This window comes from Equus asinus, chromosome 18 (assembly GCF_041296235.1).
Source record: "Equus asinus isolate D_3611 breed Donkey chromosome 18, EquAss-T2T_v2, whole genome shotgun sequence".
Taxonomy (NCBI): Eukaryota; Metazoa; Chordata; class Mammalia; order Perissodactyla; family Equidae; genus Equus; species Equus asinus.
In genome coordinates this window covers 31792821-31812311 of record NC_091807.1, presented here as the reverse complement: position 1 = coordinate 31812311, position 19491 = coordinate 31792821, and the positions used below count along the sequence as shown (strand labels likewise).

General features: G+C 46.8%; 1 protein-coding gene across 6 annotated transcripts in view; it reads left to right on the top strand.

Annotated features, from left to right (window-relative positions):
* Positions 1 to 19491, top strand: part of RUNX1 (RUNX family transcription factor 1) — a 263569-nt gene that overhangs the window by 205432 nt on the left and 38646 nt on the right. For 5 of the 6 annotated variants that reach the window (XM_070488827.1, XM_014843710.3, XM_014843709.3 and 2 more), the window contains one exon: positions 13855 to 14046. The exons of the other annotated variant lie outside the window; for it this stretch is intronic. In XM_070488827.1, coding sequence (XP_070344928.1) covers positions 13855 to 14046 — 192 coding nt within the window. The remainder of the gene's footprint in view (positions 1 to 13854; positions 14047 to 19491) is intronic. 6 annotated transcript variants of the gene reach the window in all.

The window sequence follows — 19491 nt, the reverse complement described above, 5'->3', positions numbered from 1 at the left end:
TTTGCACACTCTGTCTTCTGTGGCCTGGGGTTCACAGATTCGGATCCCACTCATCAAGCCATGCTGTGGTGGCATCCCACATACAAAATAGAGGGAGACTGGCACAGATGTTAGCTCAGCGACAATGTTCCTCAAGCAAAAAGAGGAAGATTGGCAACAGATGTTAGCTCAGGGCCAATCTTCCTCACCAAAAACAATAAAAAAGGAATAAATTAGGTGTAATCTATTACAGCTGTATTATGAGACATCACAACTCACTGACGTTTGGTTGGATGCGAAATACCTTTTTTCGTAGTATGACTTACATGTGGTATGTTTTTTATCAAGTTCTATGTGCAAGTAAGTTATGCAGTGTCTCTGGGAAAATTCGCTAGAGCCAATAGCCAAATATTCTCGCTTTACATTTACGGATGAAAGCCAAGATAAAAAACATTTAGGCACCCAAAGTTCTTTTCTATGTGCCTTTTTTTTAAAGCAACACAATCGAATTAATCTGCCAACTCCCTAGACCCCTATTAAGCAAGTTAATGGCAATACATTAGTTGGGTACTTCCACAATTTCCGTATACTCAGGTCCCATTAAAGCAAGTATTGACTAAACCTTAAGACTGTTATCAAAATCTTCCATTGTACTTTCATATTCTGAAATGCTGTACATTTGAGATTCCGTTTGTTTGATTTTATTTTTGTTTTTGTTCAGCCTTCTGGTCATTTGAGATAAAAAGTAAACATTTGAAATAAGTTCTTAAGTGCTATACACATTTGTGGCCCTTTTTGGATCTGGTCCTGGTATCGCCTTATTTTTACTTACCTTTTAAGTGGTTTTATCAAACTTCCAATTTACTCCTGTTGGAGCTAAGGAGAAATACGCATGGTCCCATCCTTTCGTTCGTCTCTGACATTGCAGTGACCAGGGCATAGCTCTGAGTTCCTGAAATGAAGCAGAGCGCTCTGAGCCTGAAGGAGGGAGAGGAGTTTGCAGCCAGACCACCTTGGGCTCCAGTGTGATCCCTGCTACTTACTAGCTGAGTGTCAGTTTCCCCATCTGTAGAATGGGCCTGGTGACTCCTGCTGTGCTAGGGGATGTGAGGATTCGAGGAGACAGCCTGAGGGCAGACTGGAATTGTGGGTGGCCGCCCAGGCTCCAGAGCTGGCTGCCTGATTCAACCTGGCCTGTCCTCCCTGAGCAGATTGGCCTCCCCACACTCAGCATCCTCAGGTGTCAGACCAAGAAGATGACATCCCTGTCTTGGGGGATTCTCATGCAGATTGAATGAAGCAACACCTGTGAGGACAACACGGTGCCCCGCACAGAGGTGCTCCGTAAATATCAGCTGTTATTATTAAAGCACGTGCCCTGGACAGTTAGGTCCCCTGCCCTCATACCACAGCCCTTACCAGGGGAAACAGCTGGACTTCTGCCCAAGTGAGTTCAAATATTTGCCATTGCCAAGTTACTTAAAAAAAAAAAAAATGCCTGGCAGGTTAGGTCCTCAGGATACAATACAATATGGGCTTTTTTCTCTTTTTCCTTTCACCCTACCTATTATTAACTCCAAATACTGAATCACTGAACCTATTTCAACAACTTATTCCTCATTGAAGCAAAACTGTGTTAACCATATGGCTCTGCTTCCTTGGAAAGAGTGGTCTTTTTCCAAACAAAGATTTTATCAAAATATAGCTGTTTCTTAACCGAATGTTAGCACCCCCGCTGCTGTGTGATCCGCCAAGCCTGTTAGCATCTAGAAGCTTCCACTGGGTCATCTATAAGATGGGAATAATCATATGAGCTCTGTCTACTGCATAGGGTTGTTTGGGGTGAATTGCGATAATATATATCAAGGTGCTTTGTTAACAGTCCGTTAATCAGATAACAGAAATATAGATATATAATTATATAGAAAAATAATAGAAAATTTTATTATTATTATTATTATTGTATTATGCAAAAATCTTAGGGATCTTAAATAAAATAATTACTGGTTTCTTGAAGGTGGATTTCATCTCATCGTGTCAGGATTGATGAGAAGGAAATTGTAGAGAAAAAATAGACATTTAAATCAACCCCCACTATGAATACATACTTTTGGAATTTTAGCTGTTGCCTTTAGAATATCTTAATATTTTCTTTGCTTAGTACTATATACCTTTTAAAAATACTGGAAACAAAAATAAGCAATCTTGACAGTTAAGAGAGCTGAGTTTTCTTTTCATATATATTTCTTTTCCAACACCAAATACAGTTGTTCCTGTACGATTCTATTATCCTATATTTTCTTTCAATGAAAGTCTGGGGAAGCGTTTCAAAGCCCGTAAGGTCGTAGTGCAACTTGCTGAGTTCTTATCCCTTTTTTTTTTCGTCCGTGGCTTTTTATATATGCTTGCTCGCCAGAGATTTCTGGATTGGGTTTCAGGGAGGTGAAACGTTACACTCTGAGCCTTCGTGCCAGTTTCCCAGGACGAGTCAAACTGCAGCTGCTCCGGGTGAGAATGTTTCAAGGCTCCGGCTTGCTGTCCTGTTCGCTGGCTGACAAGCTGCCAGGAGCAGGTTGGGAGAAACTCGTTCTATTCCTTGGGTGATTCAGCCAGTCTCAAAATAAATAGGTAGCCGAGTGCGGGGAGAAAGAACTGAAAACTGCTGAAATCTGAGTCTTGAGGGCTGAGCTCTTCTCGGGAGCTGCTCTGTTGAACTGTGAAAGGAATCTTGAGCCCTGGGCAAGGGAGAGGCCGGCCTAGTGGAAAGGCCGCTGGCCTGGGAGCCTAGGTTCTGGCCCTGGCTGGCTCGGCGAAGCTCGCCAGCCCACATCCCCACTCAGAGCCTCAGTTTCTTCATCTGCAGAATGAGAAAGAGAGAGAGGATTCGATGATTTTAACATTCTTATCAGCATCTAAAAGTACGATTCGATGTCTGTAGGAGCAATTGCACTTTCAATGCATCATCTTCTAACCAGGAGAAGGAGAGCGGGGGCCCTGTGGCCAGGCTGCCATCCTGGGGGGACAGAGATCCGGGACTGGGAAGATGGAGGAGGGCCGGGTGGAGGCAGAGGGAGGGTGGGAGGGGCATCTACTCACTCCCCAAGCTGGGGAAAGAAAGGGATAAAGATCCACTCCAGAGTGGCATGCTGTAGTAGGGGAAATCATCCTAACTAGATTTCCCATGGCTTTGGCATCATTAAAAAAAAAAAAAAAAGACATCTTTATACCCACAAAGTGCTCAATTGTGCCAGCCACAGAGCCCCAACATGGCCAGCTTCCTGAAGCTGGCCGGTCAGAGACCTCAGTGTTAATTCCTCAGCCAACGCAAAAAGATGGTTTGAGTCCTGCTGACTTAATTATTGGATGTTTCTGAGCGAGGCTGCCTCCCTCCTTTGCCTCCTCGCAGTATTATGGGCTGTTCTTCATTACCTGCCCTACCTATCTTCACAATCTAGCCACAAACAGCTTCGGTTGACCACACCACTTCCCTATTGAAAGTTAATACTGTTTGACTCATTCTGTGTTACTAACCTGAAGCCAAAGAAAACAAGTCAGAGAATAACCGGCTTGTATGGAGTTTGGAAAGCTCTCAGAGGTCTTGCTTTCAAAATCCTATACAGTAGCTTTACTATATCTCTCTGCAGCAGCTGCAGAGAAAATGAAGGAAGCAGAAGTGGTTAAAAAAAAATGTTGAGGGTGGGGAAGAGACAGGGAAGCGCGTGGGGTGGGGGCCTCCCTCGGGCTGGGAAAAGGCTCAGCATAATCGGCAGCCGTTGATGAGGGCTCTCACTGAGCTCAGATATTGCTTTCACACACCAGAGTGTTCGTACAGAAGAGCGACTGTTTCCAGAGTCGAAAGGACAGAAAGTTCAAAATGTGCATTGAAAAGGTGGTTCTCCCATTGCATCGGTAGCAGAGTGGAACTGGGAAGCTGGTCCCCGCAAGCCAGCTTCCAGAGGCAGAGTCCCAGGGAAGGACCAAGAAGGGAGAAGGTCTGTTACTTTCAGATCTGGAAAGGGTTTGGATGGGAGAATGTTGCCGGGGTTTGCAAGGCAAGTATTGACAGCCTTCTCGTCCTTCGCTCCATCACCGGCTCGGATGTGGTCACCAGGGTGAAGGGGGGCACTTGTGTCTTGGAATAAATAGAATCTTCCCTCCTAACATCACCTGGCAAGCAGTGGGGCCAGCATGTTCATCACCGTGCTGTGGCACTTTGGGAGTCCCAGGCAAACAGCCACTTGCCCATTCGGTAACTGGTGGAGGAGGACTCCCTCCTCGACAGGCTTCATCTCAGCTATGTGTTGACAACAGTGGATCAAAATGAACCTGAGTGAGCCCATCATTCCCAAAACAACCTAAAAGCTTTTTCTCTGGATGGTGTGAGGTACGGCTAATGGCCTGTCCAAAACAACTACTGGTCACTATTGGCTTTCTAACCAATTAGTGCTGGGGAGCTGTGAGTGGCCAGAGTGCCCTTGTCCTTCTTTACCCACCAGGGCCTGCTCAGCCATCTATTAAAGGACTTTGGCTGGCCCCTCAGTCTCCTGCTTCTGTGAGGCCAGCCCAGAGTGCAGTTGGCATTAGTGACCTGAGAGGAGGATGGGAATCAGATGCTTCCCTCGCTGATGCTGGGGAGGCCCCCAGGGCCAGTGGGCAGACTTTTAGGAATGACAGGGAATTTTCTTACCCCTTCCCAGAAGTAGGGACAAGGAGAGAGCATCCTACAGGCTTCTGGGTGCGCAGCCAAGAATGAGTTTAGACCAGGAAAGGGAGTTTATGTACCTGTTCGTTCATTCATTCATTTCTTCATTCACTCAGCGTTTATTGGGGCACCCCCAATAAAGGGCACATCCCTGAAAGGGCTCTCACTTTACCTCGGTCCTGTCGGGACACGCTCAGGGCCTCGGCTAGTTTTGTGCGGTGTGTGCCAGGGCAGAGGAGAGTGGAGACGTGCCAGGAGGTCAGAAGGCCTGTGTGGGGAACAGGAATACCCGGGACCACAGTGCAGCAGGTGGAGTCTGCGAACCTCTGAGATCTTTCTGCCTCTTCCCGAGGCCCTACCTGTCCAGCCTGGGCTAGCTCTGCTGAAGACCTGAACTCCAAAGCCAGGTCACAATGCTTCAGCCGGTTCCAAATGCTCCAAGCAGCATTTCCTGAGTCGATACTCAGCTCTGGACACCGCCCCCACCTGCCACCAACACTTACCCTCCCAAGGTCACCTTCCACTCAGAGCCCATCATCGGGACGGAAGCTATTGGGGTAAATGAATCCACCTTACCAGCAGTTATCACTCCTGGGTTACTTTTAAATTACTCTCTAATGGGGGGTCTTCTAAAGGCAGTCCCTGCCCTCGGGGAGGGTCCACAGAACTTGGAATTACAGGCTGATGGAGGAGAAAGAATCTTGAACTTGTGAGCCAAGCTGTCTGCACCCTTCCATGGAGGTCGCCTCCCCCGCCCCCGCAGAGGGCTACCTCTGGTCAAGAGCAAAGGAAACCGGGCGGATCCTCTGCCCTAAGCTGCAATTACCTCCTTAGTCACCAGACAGAAACAGGGGGTAACCCATGGCGACCGATGACTACAGATTTTGACTACCCTGCTTTTAGGGAGGCCCAGGTCTCGAAAAGCTCATGGGATCGAGCTTAAAACTCTGCTGCCTGTTACTGTGAGCCTTGAACCTCAGGGAACTCAGTTTTGTTTCCGCTTTTGTCCGGTGAATTCTGAGGTCTGGTTCAGAGGGGGAGCAGGCCCCACGTGGGCCCGGGGCCTGACATCTGTGTTGGTTGTTGATCTTGCTTGGGCCCCAGCGAGCTTCACCACTGTGTCTGAGCCCACGTCTTGAGGGCAACTGTGGGAGACACACTCTGTGTGTGTGTGTGTGTGTGTGTGTGTGTGTGAAGATACTACAAAAAAAAAAAAACAAGGGAAGCTGCAGCAGCTCTTTGCTTATGTGAGGAGGCAACACTCATCTCAGCTCAAGGGCCTTTTATCCATTCTTCTTTAGTTTTCAGTAAAATGAAAGAAAAAAAATAGAGAAGGCAAGTTTTACAGTTGATTTAACCTCTAATGGATAATTCTCCATGAAACTGTACGTTCTATTTTTCCTCAACCAATAGTTTTTCTGAGCCCTCTCTACAGTTCCATGTGAGCTGAAAACTTTAGCTCAAATTTCCTTTGGCCCAAGTGAATTCTACTTTTCTACAGTCTAATGGAGGAGGGTTGGACGGCACCAATCATGAAAGAGCTGGGCAGTCAGTCAGTCAGGTGGCCATTCAGTCAACATTTAGTGAGCCTACTATGTGCCAGGTGTGAAGGAGACAGCTGTGAAGAAAAGAGACAAAATCCCACTCTCCTGGCACTCACAGTCCAGTGAGCACAGACAGACCATAATATTAATGAGTGCTATGGAGAAAACTGAAGCGAAACGACCAGTGATTGGCCAGGTAGGGGACAGTTTGCAACTTAAAATGGGGTGTTCAGGAAGTTCTCAGGGAGAAGATGAAATTTAAGCAAAGACTTGAGGGACAGGAAGGATCTGGCCCACAGGTGTCTATGGAAAGAGCATTCTGGGCAGAGGAAACAGCAAGTGCAAAGGGCCTGAGGCAGACATTTGGAGCTAGAGTAAAGTGACCAGTGTGGCTGGAGCAGAGTGCGGAATTTGAACTGTCTGCTGTCTAGTTTCAAGTAGGGCGCATTCACCTTAGAAAGTGCGCTAAGCGAAACGCCAGGCAGACCTCTACAATAAGTGCTTTAGGCCATGTAGGGGGGGCCACTGCAGGACCATGGTGTGAAAACACCCAGGGAAGGGAAGCCCCATGCACAGGCAGACTCGGTGGTCACTTGCTTACCTGTTGCCACCTGCAAGAGGACAGAGCTCTTCCCAACCAAAGGCACCACTGTCCCTGTTGGTGATTCCCCTGGGGTAAAGCATCATGTGTGTAGGATCCCTAAGAAAGTTGCCTGGTGGACTTTTCCGTGCTGGCTTGGTGTGATCCATCCTCCTGTAGGAGGTTGGAGGGGCCAGGGGAGCAGAAGCCCTGCGCAGGGCCCGTGGTGGGACGGGGGACACGGTACAGGTAGGGTGATGAGCGTTAATCTCGGACTTTCATTCCTCTTCCCGTTGATGGGAGGGGATGGGCAGGGGACCAAAAAGTATCATTATTTTCTAAGCAGTCAGAGAAGCAGGGAAATGAGACCCTGGATTAAAGTTCAGCCGAGCGGCTTTCTTCCCAGCTGCAGCCCCTGACAACTTCCTGGCAGGCTGTGAGGTGAGATTAATGGTCCGTTCCCTCTGGCTGCAGTCTTTGGGTGATAATGGAGAAGGGGCAGAAACAGAATGCGGTGTCCCGGTCACTGGGTGGGTAGCAGGAAGGGCTCAGTGAAGGTTTGAGGGGAGAGTGGAGGGTCTGTGAAAACTGACAGCCAAGGTCATTACTAGCTGTCCAGAAGGCCGCTGAGGAACAGCAGGAGGCAGAGGAAGAGCAAATGCCCAGCATGTGTGGCGCAGAGCTGCCCACCAGCAGCACGCAGACGGGTAGGGCGGGCGGGATGGAATCTGGGTTCAAGAGAGAGCTCTGAAGACCAGTTTGACAGTTGGACTTGGGGCTGGCTCCCAAAGGCCAGGTACCTGCCTGAAAAAAGACAGAAAGAAAACTTTGAAAGTCCTAACGTCAAGTGAAGTTGTTCAAGAAAGCCCGTGTGCAGAGTCGTCCGACGAGAACCAGTTGAGCAGCCGGTGGCTGCCGGGGTAATTGCCGTGAATGCTCTCAGAGCCCCTCGGAGTAATCCATCTTAGTCCTTTAATTCCAGGCTTCCAGATAAGGAGGCTGAGTGATGAGGAGACCGGCTCTTGTCCACAGGAAAGGTGGGTGGAAAAGCAGCTTCAGGATGGAGAGTTCTTAACCTGCAGACTGGCAGCCACACCTTCCCGGTGCCATGTTGTTTCTCTGGGGGAGAGAAGAATTCTAGCATCTGCATTAGCCCCCCAAGCTCGTGAGGGCTCAGAGATCTGAACTGCTGCCTTTCTGGAACGGAATAGTTTCCGTACAACAGCCCTTTCCTGCTGCTCCCCCAAGTCTTTCCTTCGATGGCAGGGCAGAAGTTACTCCCTACTTGGGAATCCTGGGTTCGCCTTGCACATCAGCCTGGTTGTTGCGACACTGATTCACAGAGAATGTCAGTGAGGATGGGAGAGAGAGTCACAACCGCCTGTCTGCGGGGCAGAGTTTTGGCGTTTTCAGCCGCTCTGTATACGTGGAAGAATTAAAAAATTAAGAGAGAGGCCACAAATAGTTATCACAAAAACAAGGCCCTCACTCAGTACCCATGGACACTTAGTCTAAACACAGTTCGGGTTTGGTGTTTTATTTCCAGCCCACGGCGAGTTAGAAGCACGTGGAAAGCACACAGTCGTAGGGAGGAGTCGCTCCCCCTCACACCCACACTCCAGTGTCTTCCCTGGACCGGCAGCAGCATCACCTGGACCTTATGAGAAATGAGAATTCTCAGGCACCACCCCAGACCTACCATGCCAGAGCGTCCGGGTGATCGTGATGCCTACTCATGGTGAGATGTGGCAATCTATCCCAGGTCACAAGACGGCTCAGGCTCTCTTCTGTTGTACGTACAAGCCGGGAACAGCAGTGGGATGTGAAAGCAGAGCGTGTAAATTGCTCTAGTGTCCCTGTGACCTACCACTAGGCAAGCCTGTATGCCTTTCTTCTCCATTCACCTGGGGTTCACAGAAATTGGTATTTCTAGGTGCACTGAGCATGGGGGTGGGGGCACTTGAGGGAGTGGGTGTGTTTTCAGACCTGGCCCCTTGCTCTCATTGGCTGTGTGAGATTAGGTGAATGACACAACCTCTCTGAACTTCATTTCCCACACATCGGTTAAAAAACAAGGCTTAGGGGCCAGCCCTGTGGCCGAGTAGTTAAGTTCGCGTGCTCCACTTCAGCAGCCTGGGGTTTCACCGGTTTGGATGCTGGGTGTGGACCTAGCACCGCGCATCAAGGCATGTTGAGGCAGCGTCCCACACAGCACAACCAGAAGGACCTACAACTAGAATATACAACTGTGTGCTGGGGGGCTGTGGGGAGAAAGCAAAGAAAAAAAAACAAGGCTGATTTCTCTTCTCTGGCCCTTCTTGAAGTTCTCCAACCTTGTGCTCGTCTCTTAATTTAAGGATATAGAAAGAGATTACAGGTAAACGTTAGACTACCCATGTTTATATAACATTGGAGATGTATAAACATGTATATATAATATGCATTCTAATATATAATATATTGATATATATTATGTATCATATATAACATTATATATTGAATATATTGATATATATTGAATATATTAATATATATTATGTATCATATATAACATTATATATTGAATATATAACATAGGCACAATATATAACCTGGGACAATATCGCCCAACATTAGCCAGCAGATGGATAGGTTTGCAGTTAGAAAGGTATATTTCACCATCTGCAAGGTGTGTTAAGGAAAGATCACATTCACCTTCAGTATCTTTGCTTTAAAGTCCTAATGACTTTAATGACCCTGGAACCTAGAGGTTAGAGTGTTATTCCAGGAAAATTGAGCTGTTCCCTATACACATCAATTTCTTTTCCATGGGCATAAAGCAGTAGCAAATTAAGGAAAGAAAAATCCATGTTTTTATATCCATGGATATAAGATACATGTTGTTAGTATCAGATTGATTGGCAAACATCTTTTTTTTTTTTTTTGCTGAGGAAGATTCTCCCTGTGCCAACATCTGTTGCCAATCTTCCTCTATTTTTTAGTATGTGGGCCACCAGCACAGCATGGGCACTAACAGAGCAGTGTAGGTCCATGCTGAGGAACCGAACCCAGGCCACTGAAGCAGAGTGCACTGAACTTAACCACTAGGCCACTGGGGCTGGCCCAGCAAGCATCTTTTGAAATACATATATGCTTTTAGAAGAATCACAATGTTATATCTAGACAAGAGATGTAGATTTATATAGGCACACACACACATATATAGATAGATATCTTCTTGGTATTATCATTTTACGTAGCTTTTCTCAACTGCTTGTCATGGCAATGCTTCAAGCAGACACCTTCCTAATTTTCCTGCTGAGAATCTATCAAGAAAACTAGTAAACCCATATCAGAAACACAGACTGACATGTTGACTGCCAGAAAATTATTCTTTCCAGCTGAAATTTTCCAAGAAAAGGTGACAATTTAGCCTTATCCGTTTTCCTTGGTAGAAGATCACCTACGCTATCTCAGTTACTCACGGCCACAGAGCAACGACGGTTTCATGGAAAAGGCAGTTCAGTTACCGGTGAGCTATACCTCCCTGCTTAGTCTAGTTTTTATAGCAGAAAACTGAGAGCTGGTCTCATTATCCACCACATATATCATAACATTTAGGGAAGGCCTATGGGCCTCCATCCCACAAACTGCAGGATGTGTGTCTTTAGAATGAAGAAGTAAAATTTAATGGATGAGATTAATTTATTTTTATTCCATTTTTTTTCTTTTGGCTTTTTATGGTTTTGCATATGTAATGAAAGTCTAATCAGGTACTTTTTTCAAAAATGGGAACATGGTAACAGAGAAACATAATTTAGGATCCTTTTCAATTCTGCTTAAGATTCAGTAAGATGTCCCGGTAGGAGCCCTTGTGGTGGTCACTATTTTAAGGATCGCCCTGTAAACATTTACAGCTTAATCCAACATGTTCCAAAAGCGAGGCTGCCAACACACATATGATTCTCCCACAAGGTTTCATCCAGGCTTGAATTCCCTGGTGCCATCTGAAGCCCGGTACTCAGTAAGAAAGAAGAAAAGTGAATTCGATACTGGACATTTTCCATACTCTTGTATTTAAAATTCAGGGGGGCAAATTGACATTTTAATCGCACAAAGATACAGGAAATTGGAGACATAAAGCATTCATTTTCCCCAGCTTGAAAGTTTCTATCGGAAGCTTCTATATTTCACACAAAACATTGCTCTTTGGCACATGAAATCTGATGGTTTCAGAAAAGAAGAATTAGGTGTTCCTCTGATCTAGCTTATAAATGCATCTGAACCACACCTCGACGATGGTAATGCTTTTCCTCGCCCCGTGCCTTGGTATTACAGCTCTCCGGCGCCGGGTGAGGACGGGGGACATATTCTCCGCACAGGCACGAGCGCTCTCCCCTACTCCCGGGCTCACACGTGGCCAGGGTGTGGCAAGAACTCTCCCCCCACTCCTCCGGCATTAAACTCAGCCCCGGGACTCTCAGGGCTTAGGAAATAGCTTAGAGTGAAGAATTGTTTTCTCTGAGAGTTATGCCCGAACATTCCTGCTAAAGCAGACAGTCATCAGTTAATCTCTGTAAATGACTGCGATTTTGGCAGGTGTCAGCTGGTACAGAAATTGTTCACATGGTAAAACTTTTTTTTTTTTTTTTTAAGCACAGGGCAATGAGAGGGGACTAATGGTGTGCCTGGCCACAGGAGTGGCTTACCTGGGATGACTTATTTCTGTTTGGTTTCTTGGTGGCATGTGGTCCCCAAGCTTGGCGGCTGAGGCAGACACAACTCATGTCCTTTCTTCAAAGGCTGACTGTAGACTCCAAAGCTCCAAATGCCATGTATTCAGAATGATCTCGTACACATCATTCCCCTGGATCACCCACTGTCCTTGACACGGTGTTCTTCAAAAATGCCACTGGGTGCCCAAGGAATGTGAAGTTTTAAAATGGGTACAAAACCTGCTGGATGCTTCTGTACCATTATGTCGCCAACCAGCATTCTTTCGGAGGTGCTAGAACTCTCCAGAATTATTTTTCCTGCCTTCTTTGCTTGACTCCTAATACCGGGCGTTAGGTCCTGTAGGCATTGAAAGGGCTGAATTATTATGCTTTGAATGGTTTTGGGGTTGGAATTGTTTGTTTTTCTGCAAGGAAACTTCAGATTTTTCAGTCAGATCATCAGGAAATTGAGAATCTGTCACAAAGTTAAGGGGGGGGGGGGAGTCCAGGAAAGCTCCATCCAGAGACGGAATGATTCCATGATTGACTGAAATAGAATGTTCTAGAAAAAGACATTTTCGTACTTCTGAGGGAAAGGGATGACAGGGGTTGTTCCGGGACCTGGCCCCATGGCCTTTCGCCCACAAGGCTGCTGCTTAAAATACTCAGCCGGTAAGAGGCCTCTCACATGTGTTCTGGGCCTGCGTGACTCAGGCTGTTTGTGTTCAGGTTGAGTGTTGAGGGCTGCAGGGCTGAATCAGAGTCCAGATTTGCCTTGGTGACACATGAAAAGAGGGAGCGTTGCATTTGAACTACACAAATATTATGCTGAAGTATTTTTCCTCATTTGGGAGCCAAACAGGTCTTGTTCATGATAAAATCGCTGCAGTATAGTGGGTCCTTTTTCTGGTCTGGAATTTGAGACAGTGTCAGCTGTGCCAAGGGGCCTGGCAGCAGGAAGAAACGGCAAGCCACGGAGATTTGGAACCATCATCCGAGTTATAAAATTTAATTTTATAATTGTAGCGATTGGGAGCTGGGCTGAAAGGTCGTTCTCCCACCCCCTCGCTCACCCCGTGCTGGGGCGGGTGGGGTCAGGGCATCCTCTCGCTCCCTGAGGGCTGGCTCAGGGCAGGTTGGAGAGCTCTTGATCGTGGCAATGAGCAGCTGCTTCTCCAATCTGAGACCCCTTGACAATCAGGAGAATTTTATGAAATTGGTCAGTGACTTTATTCCAGCACAGGCTGAGGAAGGAGCGGGGCAGCATCCTCTTTGAAAGGCGCCCCTGTGGCGGTCCCTCGGCTCTGCTTGACAGGCCTGAGGCTCCAGTTTAAAGACATTTTGTGGGGGATTGAGGAAGGAAACAGGAGGCCCAACCCTCCTGGCCCGTCCCTGTAAGTGGCCTCTGCTGTCTGCATCCTGGTGACGGTGATTTTTGCAGAGGAGCAGGAGGAGGACGCTTGCTGTCCGTGCGGACAGTGAGGGGCCCACCTTCCCCCCACCCCTGGATTCCTGGGCCTCCTGGGGAAGCCCATCCAATCTCCTGGCAGCCCCCTCCGGGCTCCGGTGGGCCTGCCTGCTGGGAATATTGGACTGGGGACGCCAGGCTGCCACTTCCTGTCAATTCCCTCTGTAGCCGGGGCACCTGGGGAAGTCGGCTTCAGGGAAGAAAGAACGCTGGTGGAAAGCTTTCGAGGAGAGGGAGAGGGGAGCCAGAGGGGCTGAGGGGCTACTGAGGCTGGGCATTTCACAGGAAATCGGACCTCCTCAGGGGCTGTGGGTTTGCAGCCACTCCTCATTTCCTGTTGGAAGGGGCTTGCCGCTAAGCTCTAGGGCCCACTTTGCTGCCTCTCAAACCTGCCAGTGGTTGGGTTTGCAGTAAGGAGCGGCTGTTCTGATGCCACGGCGGGGTGGGGGGGGGGGGAAGAAGGGCGGGGGGGGCACCTTTCCTGGCTGCCATAGTGTAGCCCACAGTTGGCTAAGTGCCAACAATTAATGCACCCTCTCTCCCTCCCACCATCACCACCGTCACCAGGTCCTGTGTGCCCATTGTGATCTGCGCAGTGGAGATGGGTGCAGAGGGTCGGGGTGGGTGCCAGGGCCCAGACTGGGGGAGCACCAGTGGCCAGTGTGACCAATGGGGCACCAGCCTGCTGTGAGGACAATAGCCCCGAATTCCCACTGGGAGCCAGCCAAATGTGCAAATCTCCAGCAAATCCATGTTGGGGGTGAGGGGAGAGGGAGGGGACAGACAAGAAAACCCCAAATTTGAGAAAATCCACAATACGTTTTCTGATCTCTTCCCTCCCTTCTTCCCTGCCTCCCTCTCCCCTTCCCACCCCCTCCCCACAATAGGACATCGTCAGAAACTAGATGATCAGACCAAGCCCGGGAGCTTGTCCTTTTCCGAGCGGCTCAGTGAACTGGAGCAGCTGCGGCGCACAGCTATGAGGGTCAGCCCACACCACCCAGCCCCCACACCCAACCCTCGGGCCTCCTTGAACCACTCCACTGCCTTTAACCCTCAGCCTCAGAGTCAGATGCAGGGTAAGTACCTGGACGAGCCCGCCTCCCACCTCACCCTCAGGCAGAACCCACCCAGAGCGGCCCTGCTCGTGTTCAAAGGGTGGTCTGCAGACCCACAGCCTGGGAGTTCGTTACACACGCAGTCTCCGGCTGCCCCAGACCTACCGAGTGGGATCTGTGTTGTAACAAGATCCCCAGATTAAAAAGCTCTGCTGCGTAGGACATAGAGAGGATATGGAGAGATATATCTGCGTGTAGATAACATCTTGAATTTTTTAAGAGTTAGCTTTGGCTACGCTATTTTCTTATCTAGCCATTAGGCTTGAAGACACACATACACACACACACGCACACACGAAGCAAGGTGAAGGTCAGCATGTTTCAAGTTCTTATTGTCTTCAGATAATTTGTGGAGGTTGTATCTAATATACCTTCTTTTGAAAATATAAAGATAGAGTAGGAATGTCCGGGTCCCCTCACATCAAGGGTATTATTTGCAAGAAATAAATTTGCAGTCAGTACAGAATGCAGGTTTCCCCCCCTCCATGGGGCTAGCTGACAATTGCAAAAACACGGTAAAATACAGTAATTGCATAAAACCCGCGGTGCCAAAGTAGATAATCCACATAGTTCATTTACATTGTAGAAACTGCTGACGTCAATGATTATTTGCTCTGTGATACCATTTCAAATTTCCGAAATGCTGTCATTTTCTCTGTGCCGTGCAGGACACAGCTGTATGTGATATGGTCACAGTAAGATTCCTTTCTCAAAGTAGCAGGCTTGTTTAACTCAAAGGAAAAGATAAGCAACACATCTGGGGGGAAGGGCAGGTGGCCAGCAATATGCCACCTGCCCTTCTGGGACAGCAGAAATTAGCTTCCCCAGGCGCTTTCTCCGTGTGAGTGGTATTGTGGGATGTGCAAGTGTCATAAGTTCTTTAGGGTTGCCGGCTCAAGAGCTCTCTCGGGGTTAGCACATGTGGCATTCTCGAAAGGCACACCCACGCTCTCGCATGGAGCCTGATGATCCAGGCTGTACGCTCTCACAATTACGTTTCTGGCGGAGGTTCTTCTGTTTGAGTGGAAATTCCCAAAGAAATCTTCCCATAAGATACTATGCACACAGCTATGAAGTGGCCTATCAGTAGAGTGGGCCTTTTGTGCACAAACAGAAACCTAAAGCTTCACTTCTGGGGGCTACCTCTCATCGACGGGCTCATCTTAAGTGTATGTAAGAAGAGATCCCATGAAATCGTTGGTTTCCCGTGCTTAATAATCATGAGTACTTCTTCAAAATACGCATATTGATTTTTAAAAATTCCAAAGTGCAAGTGTGTATGGTAAATTCGATCAAATGGCCCATTAAGTGAGAGAGATGGGCTTGGGGTGAAATGACACTTTTCTTCTAAATAGAATAAAGTTCTCGAGGAGATTCCTTGATCTTGTGTTTAGGGCCATCTCAATTCATTTTTGTCTCATCTCCAGGACTCCATTTGTAACATCAAGGGAAGAGGTCTGTTTTCTTATTCTCTCAATGCATCACTGAACATTTATACTATTGAGTTGTTAAAGAGATCTGTCTTTGTCTACTGATGTTAGAACCAAAAATATTATGCGTTTTTAAAGGCAACAGAAAATTCAACCATGTGGGGGCAAGTCAATATTGTCACGATGAAGTCAGTTTTGTTTTGGACAGTTCTGGTGAGGAATGAATCAGATCTGATTTCTCTCCTTGTCAGATCTGCTCTCTTTACCAATCAGAAGAGGGGAGGGCAAATTCTTGTCCTCAGCAGTCAGCAACTCTCGAGTGGAGGCATTATCGTGGATGGGCATTCTTTAGCTCTTTGGAATATTATATGCTTAGCAGAGTATCAGCTTTACCACGGAGCATCACTCTCTTCTTGTTCCTTTTAAAAACTTTTTACTTCTGCAGCATCTAAGAAATAACAGCTCCCTTTTGGAGTACCCTGGGGCTTAACTGCCCCTCTAAAGAATGTGTTAGCTATATTGCTGACGTTTTCTTTCTAAAATACGATTTGCTATTCAGTACTTCACTTGTAAAATTGTAGGAACAACTTTTGAAAAATAAGTATCCAGGATATTTTCATGTAAAACTACTTTTCCTTTTTCTTTCCTTTTTTTTAAAATTAAAAATAGGCTATTTTATCCTAGTCATGTTTTGAGTAGACCCTCGGGATTTTTTCCTGCTTGAAATGAGGATGTTAACAGGGATAATAGTAAAGTCTCTTTCAGCCAGAACCTTCATTTTGCTCTTGACAGGTAGGAAAATGGTTATTTTCCCGGCTTAGCTCTGGAACTTCTATATTATATTTAAGAAGATGCTTTATATAAAAATTCAGCATGTGTTTATGGCTCTCTTTGAAATGGCAGCACTAGTTGTAAGAAAATTATCCCAGAAGTAATCACAGCAGTTCCACAGGGATGCCATACAGATGTGTAAATGTTTTCAGCATCATGGAAATGTCAGTAACGGGGGGTCGGAGAGGTCATGGGTTTTTAGAGAGGCTGATACACCCCGTCTTGCTAGGACTTCATCAGAAGTCCTATGCCTCTCCCTCTAAGTCTGTCAGTAGGAAATCACAGATAGAGAAAAATGTCTCTATTTATCCAGAATCAGATGTGCTTGAGAATCACTCAAAATAGACGTCTCAAATTATCTGAAGCAGGGTACAGATGGGAGAGAGGAGCAGGGTGCCATGCCACCAAACCACTGTTTATTTGTTGAGGTTTTAACTATAAAAGGGCTGAGGTTAATTTCAACTTCCTATTTGACCAGGTCTTAAAATTGAACAGAAAGCCATTTTGTCATGGCTACAAATTTATGCGAGTCAAGACATCGCTGAGAACTTCCACAGCTGAGTTTTAGAATTCTTTTACAGTCACGGGAAAGAGAAAGGGCACGTGTCCTTCTGAAAGATGGAACAGGGCAGATTCTAGAGAGACAAGACGCTGGAGCCGAATCGAATCACACCTTCCCCTTAGAGATGGCTTCAGGCAACCCCAGCAAGTAATTTTAAGAATTTGACTCCTGATTTATCGAAAAAGATGAACCACATTTAAGGCTGCATAATTCCCTCCTTTCTGGGAAGATGGAGAGAGAATGATATCTGCCAGTGCAGGAAACTGTCTAAACTAGAGAAACTAAGAGGCTGGTTCTGTTGTTCCTGTGTGTGTTGCCATAAACATCAAGGCTGGAGGTTTAACTCTTTAAGTGGACCAGTTATGATCGAGTTTGGCACAGGTCAGACCTTTTGTGTGCCTTATCCCGCTCTCACCACAATCCTGTGGCATGGTTTACAGACAGAGAACCTGAACCTCAGAAGTTAGCAATTGCCCAACATTTCCGAGACCGTAAGTGACCGACCTGGACTCAAACCCAGCCCTTTCTGGCCACAAAGCCAGTGCTGATGGGATGGCAGGGTCTCCTGGGCTTTGGCTCTTGGCTCGAGAATCGATTAGACACAGGGTTGACCAATGTCAGGAAGAATCCTGATGGCCAAAGGGAAGACGGGAGAAGTGCTGGGCGGGCCATTCATTTGGTAGTCAGTCCCGTATTGAATGTGTTCTATTATTACTAGGTGTTGATGATAATAATCACTGTAGGGCCAGACTCTGTGGCGGGCACTTTAACAAATTGTCTCCTTTGGGGTCATGCACATTTGTTTTTCAAGACGCGGCGAAAAGAAAGCTTAACTCAGAATAATGAATCTCTAATTGTGAGTGATTGAAGGATTTACCGGTGGGGTGAGGGCTTCCCAGCCACTCTTTGTTTACTTTACTGGGGGCAACAGCCTGGCCTTCCTATGTGTAAGAGTCTCCCTTGTGGGGCCCGTTGGGACCAAGTCCTCCTTAATATCCAAACCCAGGCAACATCTAATCAGGCTTGAGGAGTGTGGGCACCTCACTGAGTGTTCCATATCGCCATAGGGGGCCCTCACCTCTCCAAATCATCTCCTGATTTCTAGCATTCCAAATGATTTCTGTTTTGATGGTGGTTTTCCCCAAAAGTTAAAATTACTTTGGAAAGACCATGTTCTGGTGCTCTTGTCTGAGAAGCTCTTTGAGATACTGAATCGACTGTATTTCTGCACAGCTGTACCGGGTGCTTATGTCCACCTTTATCAGCTGGGTTGACAAAAGGAAAAAGAACTTTCTACCTTCCTGTGGGAGGAGAGAGAAATCCCCTTTCCAGCCTTGGGGGTAAAATATCAAACTACACAGCATTTCTTCCCTTTGCTTTTCCCTCTCTCTCTTTCTCTCCTTCCTTTCTCTTCTAGCAATCTAGAAGTTCAAGAACAAAGTGGAGGTGGAGGCTGATTGATTACCGTGGAAGTAGATGCTACAGTCAAAGACCAGAAATCCTCATATGTAAATTTATAAATGGTCTTCTGATGGTTACACAAAGCAGAGTATTCGAGGTGCTGAAAATCAACTTATGAGACTTGCTGTAAACATGAAAAGAGAATGATTTAAAAATAACTCTTATCTAGGTATAGTAGAGTTTGAGAGTCTTTCAAGGCCTGTAGCAACAGAATCTCACACTGAAAACAAGCCTGAATCAGGGGTTGCTATGAATAAATAAAAATAAATAAATGTAAGAAGGAAGGAAGTAAGAAAGGAAGGGAGGGAGGGAAGCAAGGAAAAATAGTGGAACGGATGCAGAATGAAGAGCTAACGTGTGGGGTTGTAACAAGCAAGTTCACCGTGCTACAGCCGCATCCCGCCCCCTCCCGAGCAGGCAGAGAGGGAACCAGTTAACAGTACTAGAAGCACTCTCCAGGCAGGAACTGAGACCCAGTTACTGTTTTCTATGTTCTTGGCTGCTACGACATAAACTATAAGTTTAAGGAAAGTTTGAAAAGCTCATACTAATGAATTGCATCGTAGGCATTCAGAAAAGGGGTAAGAATGATTCGGAGAAACCTAAGTCCTTGTTTTCTCCTTTAACAAAAAGGCCCAAAGTCCTTTGCCTCCCAGCTGGCCTGTGGCCTTTGTTGCTGGAGTCTGATGTGGCCACACCATGTCCACTGCCCATTCACGCCCGTGAGTTACGTAATAGACTGAGAGGTAGCATCGACTCCATGCTCTATTTTTGGACGGGCACAGTTACCAACACAGAACTCCCTTGAACAGCACTGCTCAGATGCCTGGGATGTATTTACAAGCACCTCACAGCTAAGTACTTAATAAACCAGCCCTTCAAAGAAGCCGCCAACCTGGCGAGCTGTCAGCACCCTAGTCATCAGAACCCACATTTTAGTGGGATTGCGTTTTCAGACCAAACGTTTTCATGGATGTCATTCAAGGTGATCAGACCATGTTTTCCGGAGCGTGTTGTTAATGCCTCGTGGACATCTTTTCTAATTAAAAGAAGGAAGGGTTCACTTTAGGGCTTGATTTTAATGATGAAATATTCCTTCTGTGGATTTGAAACGTTCTGAAC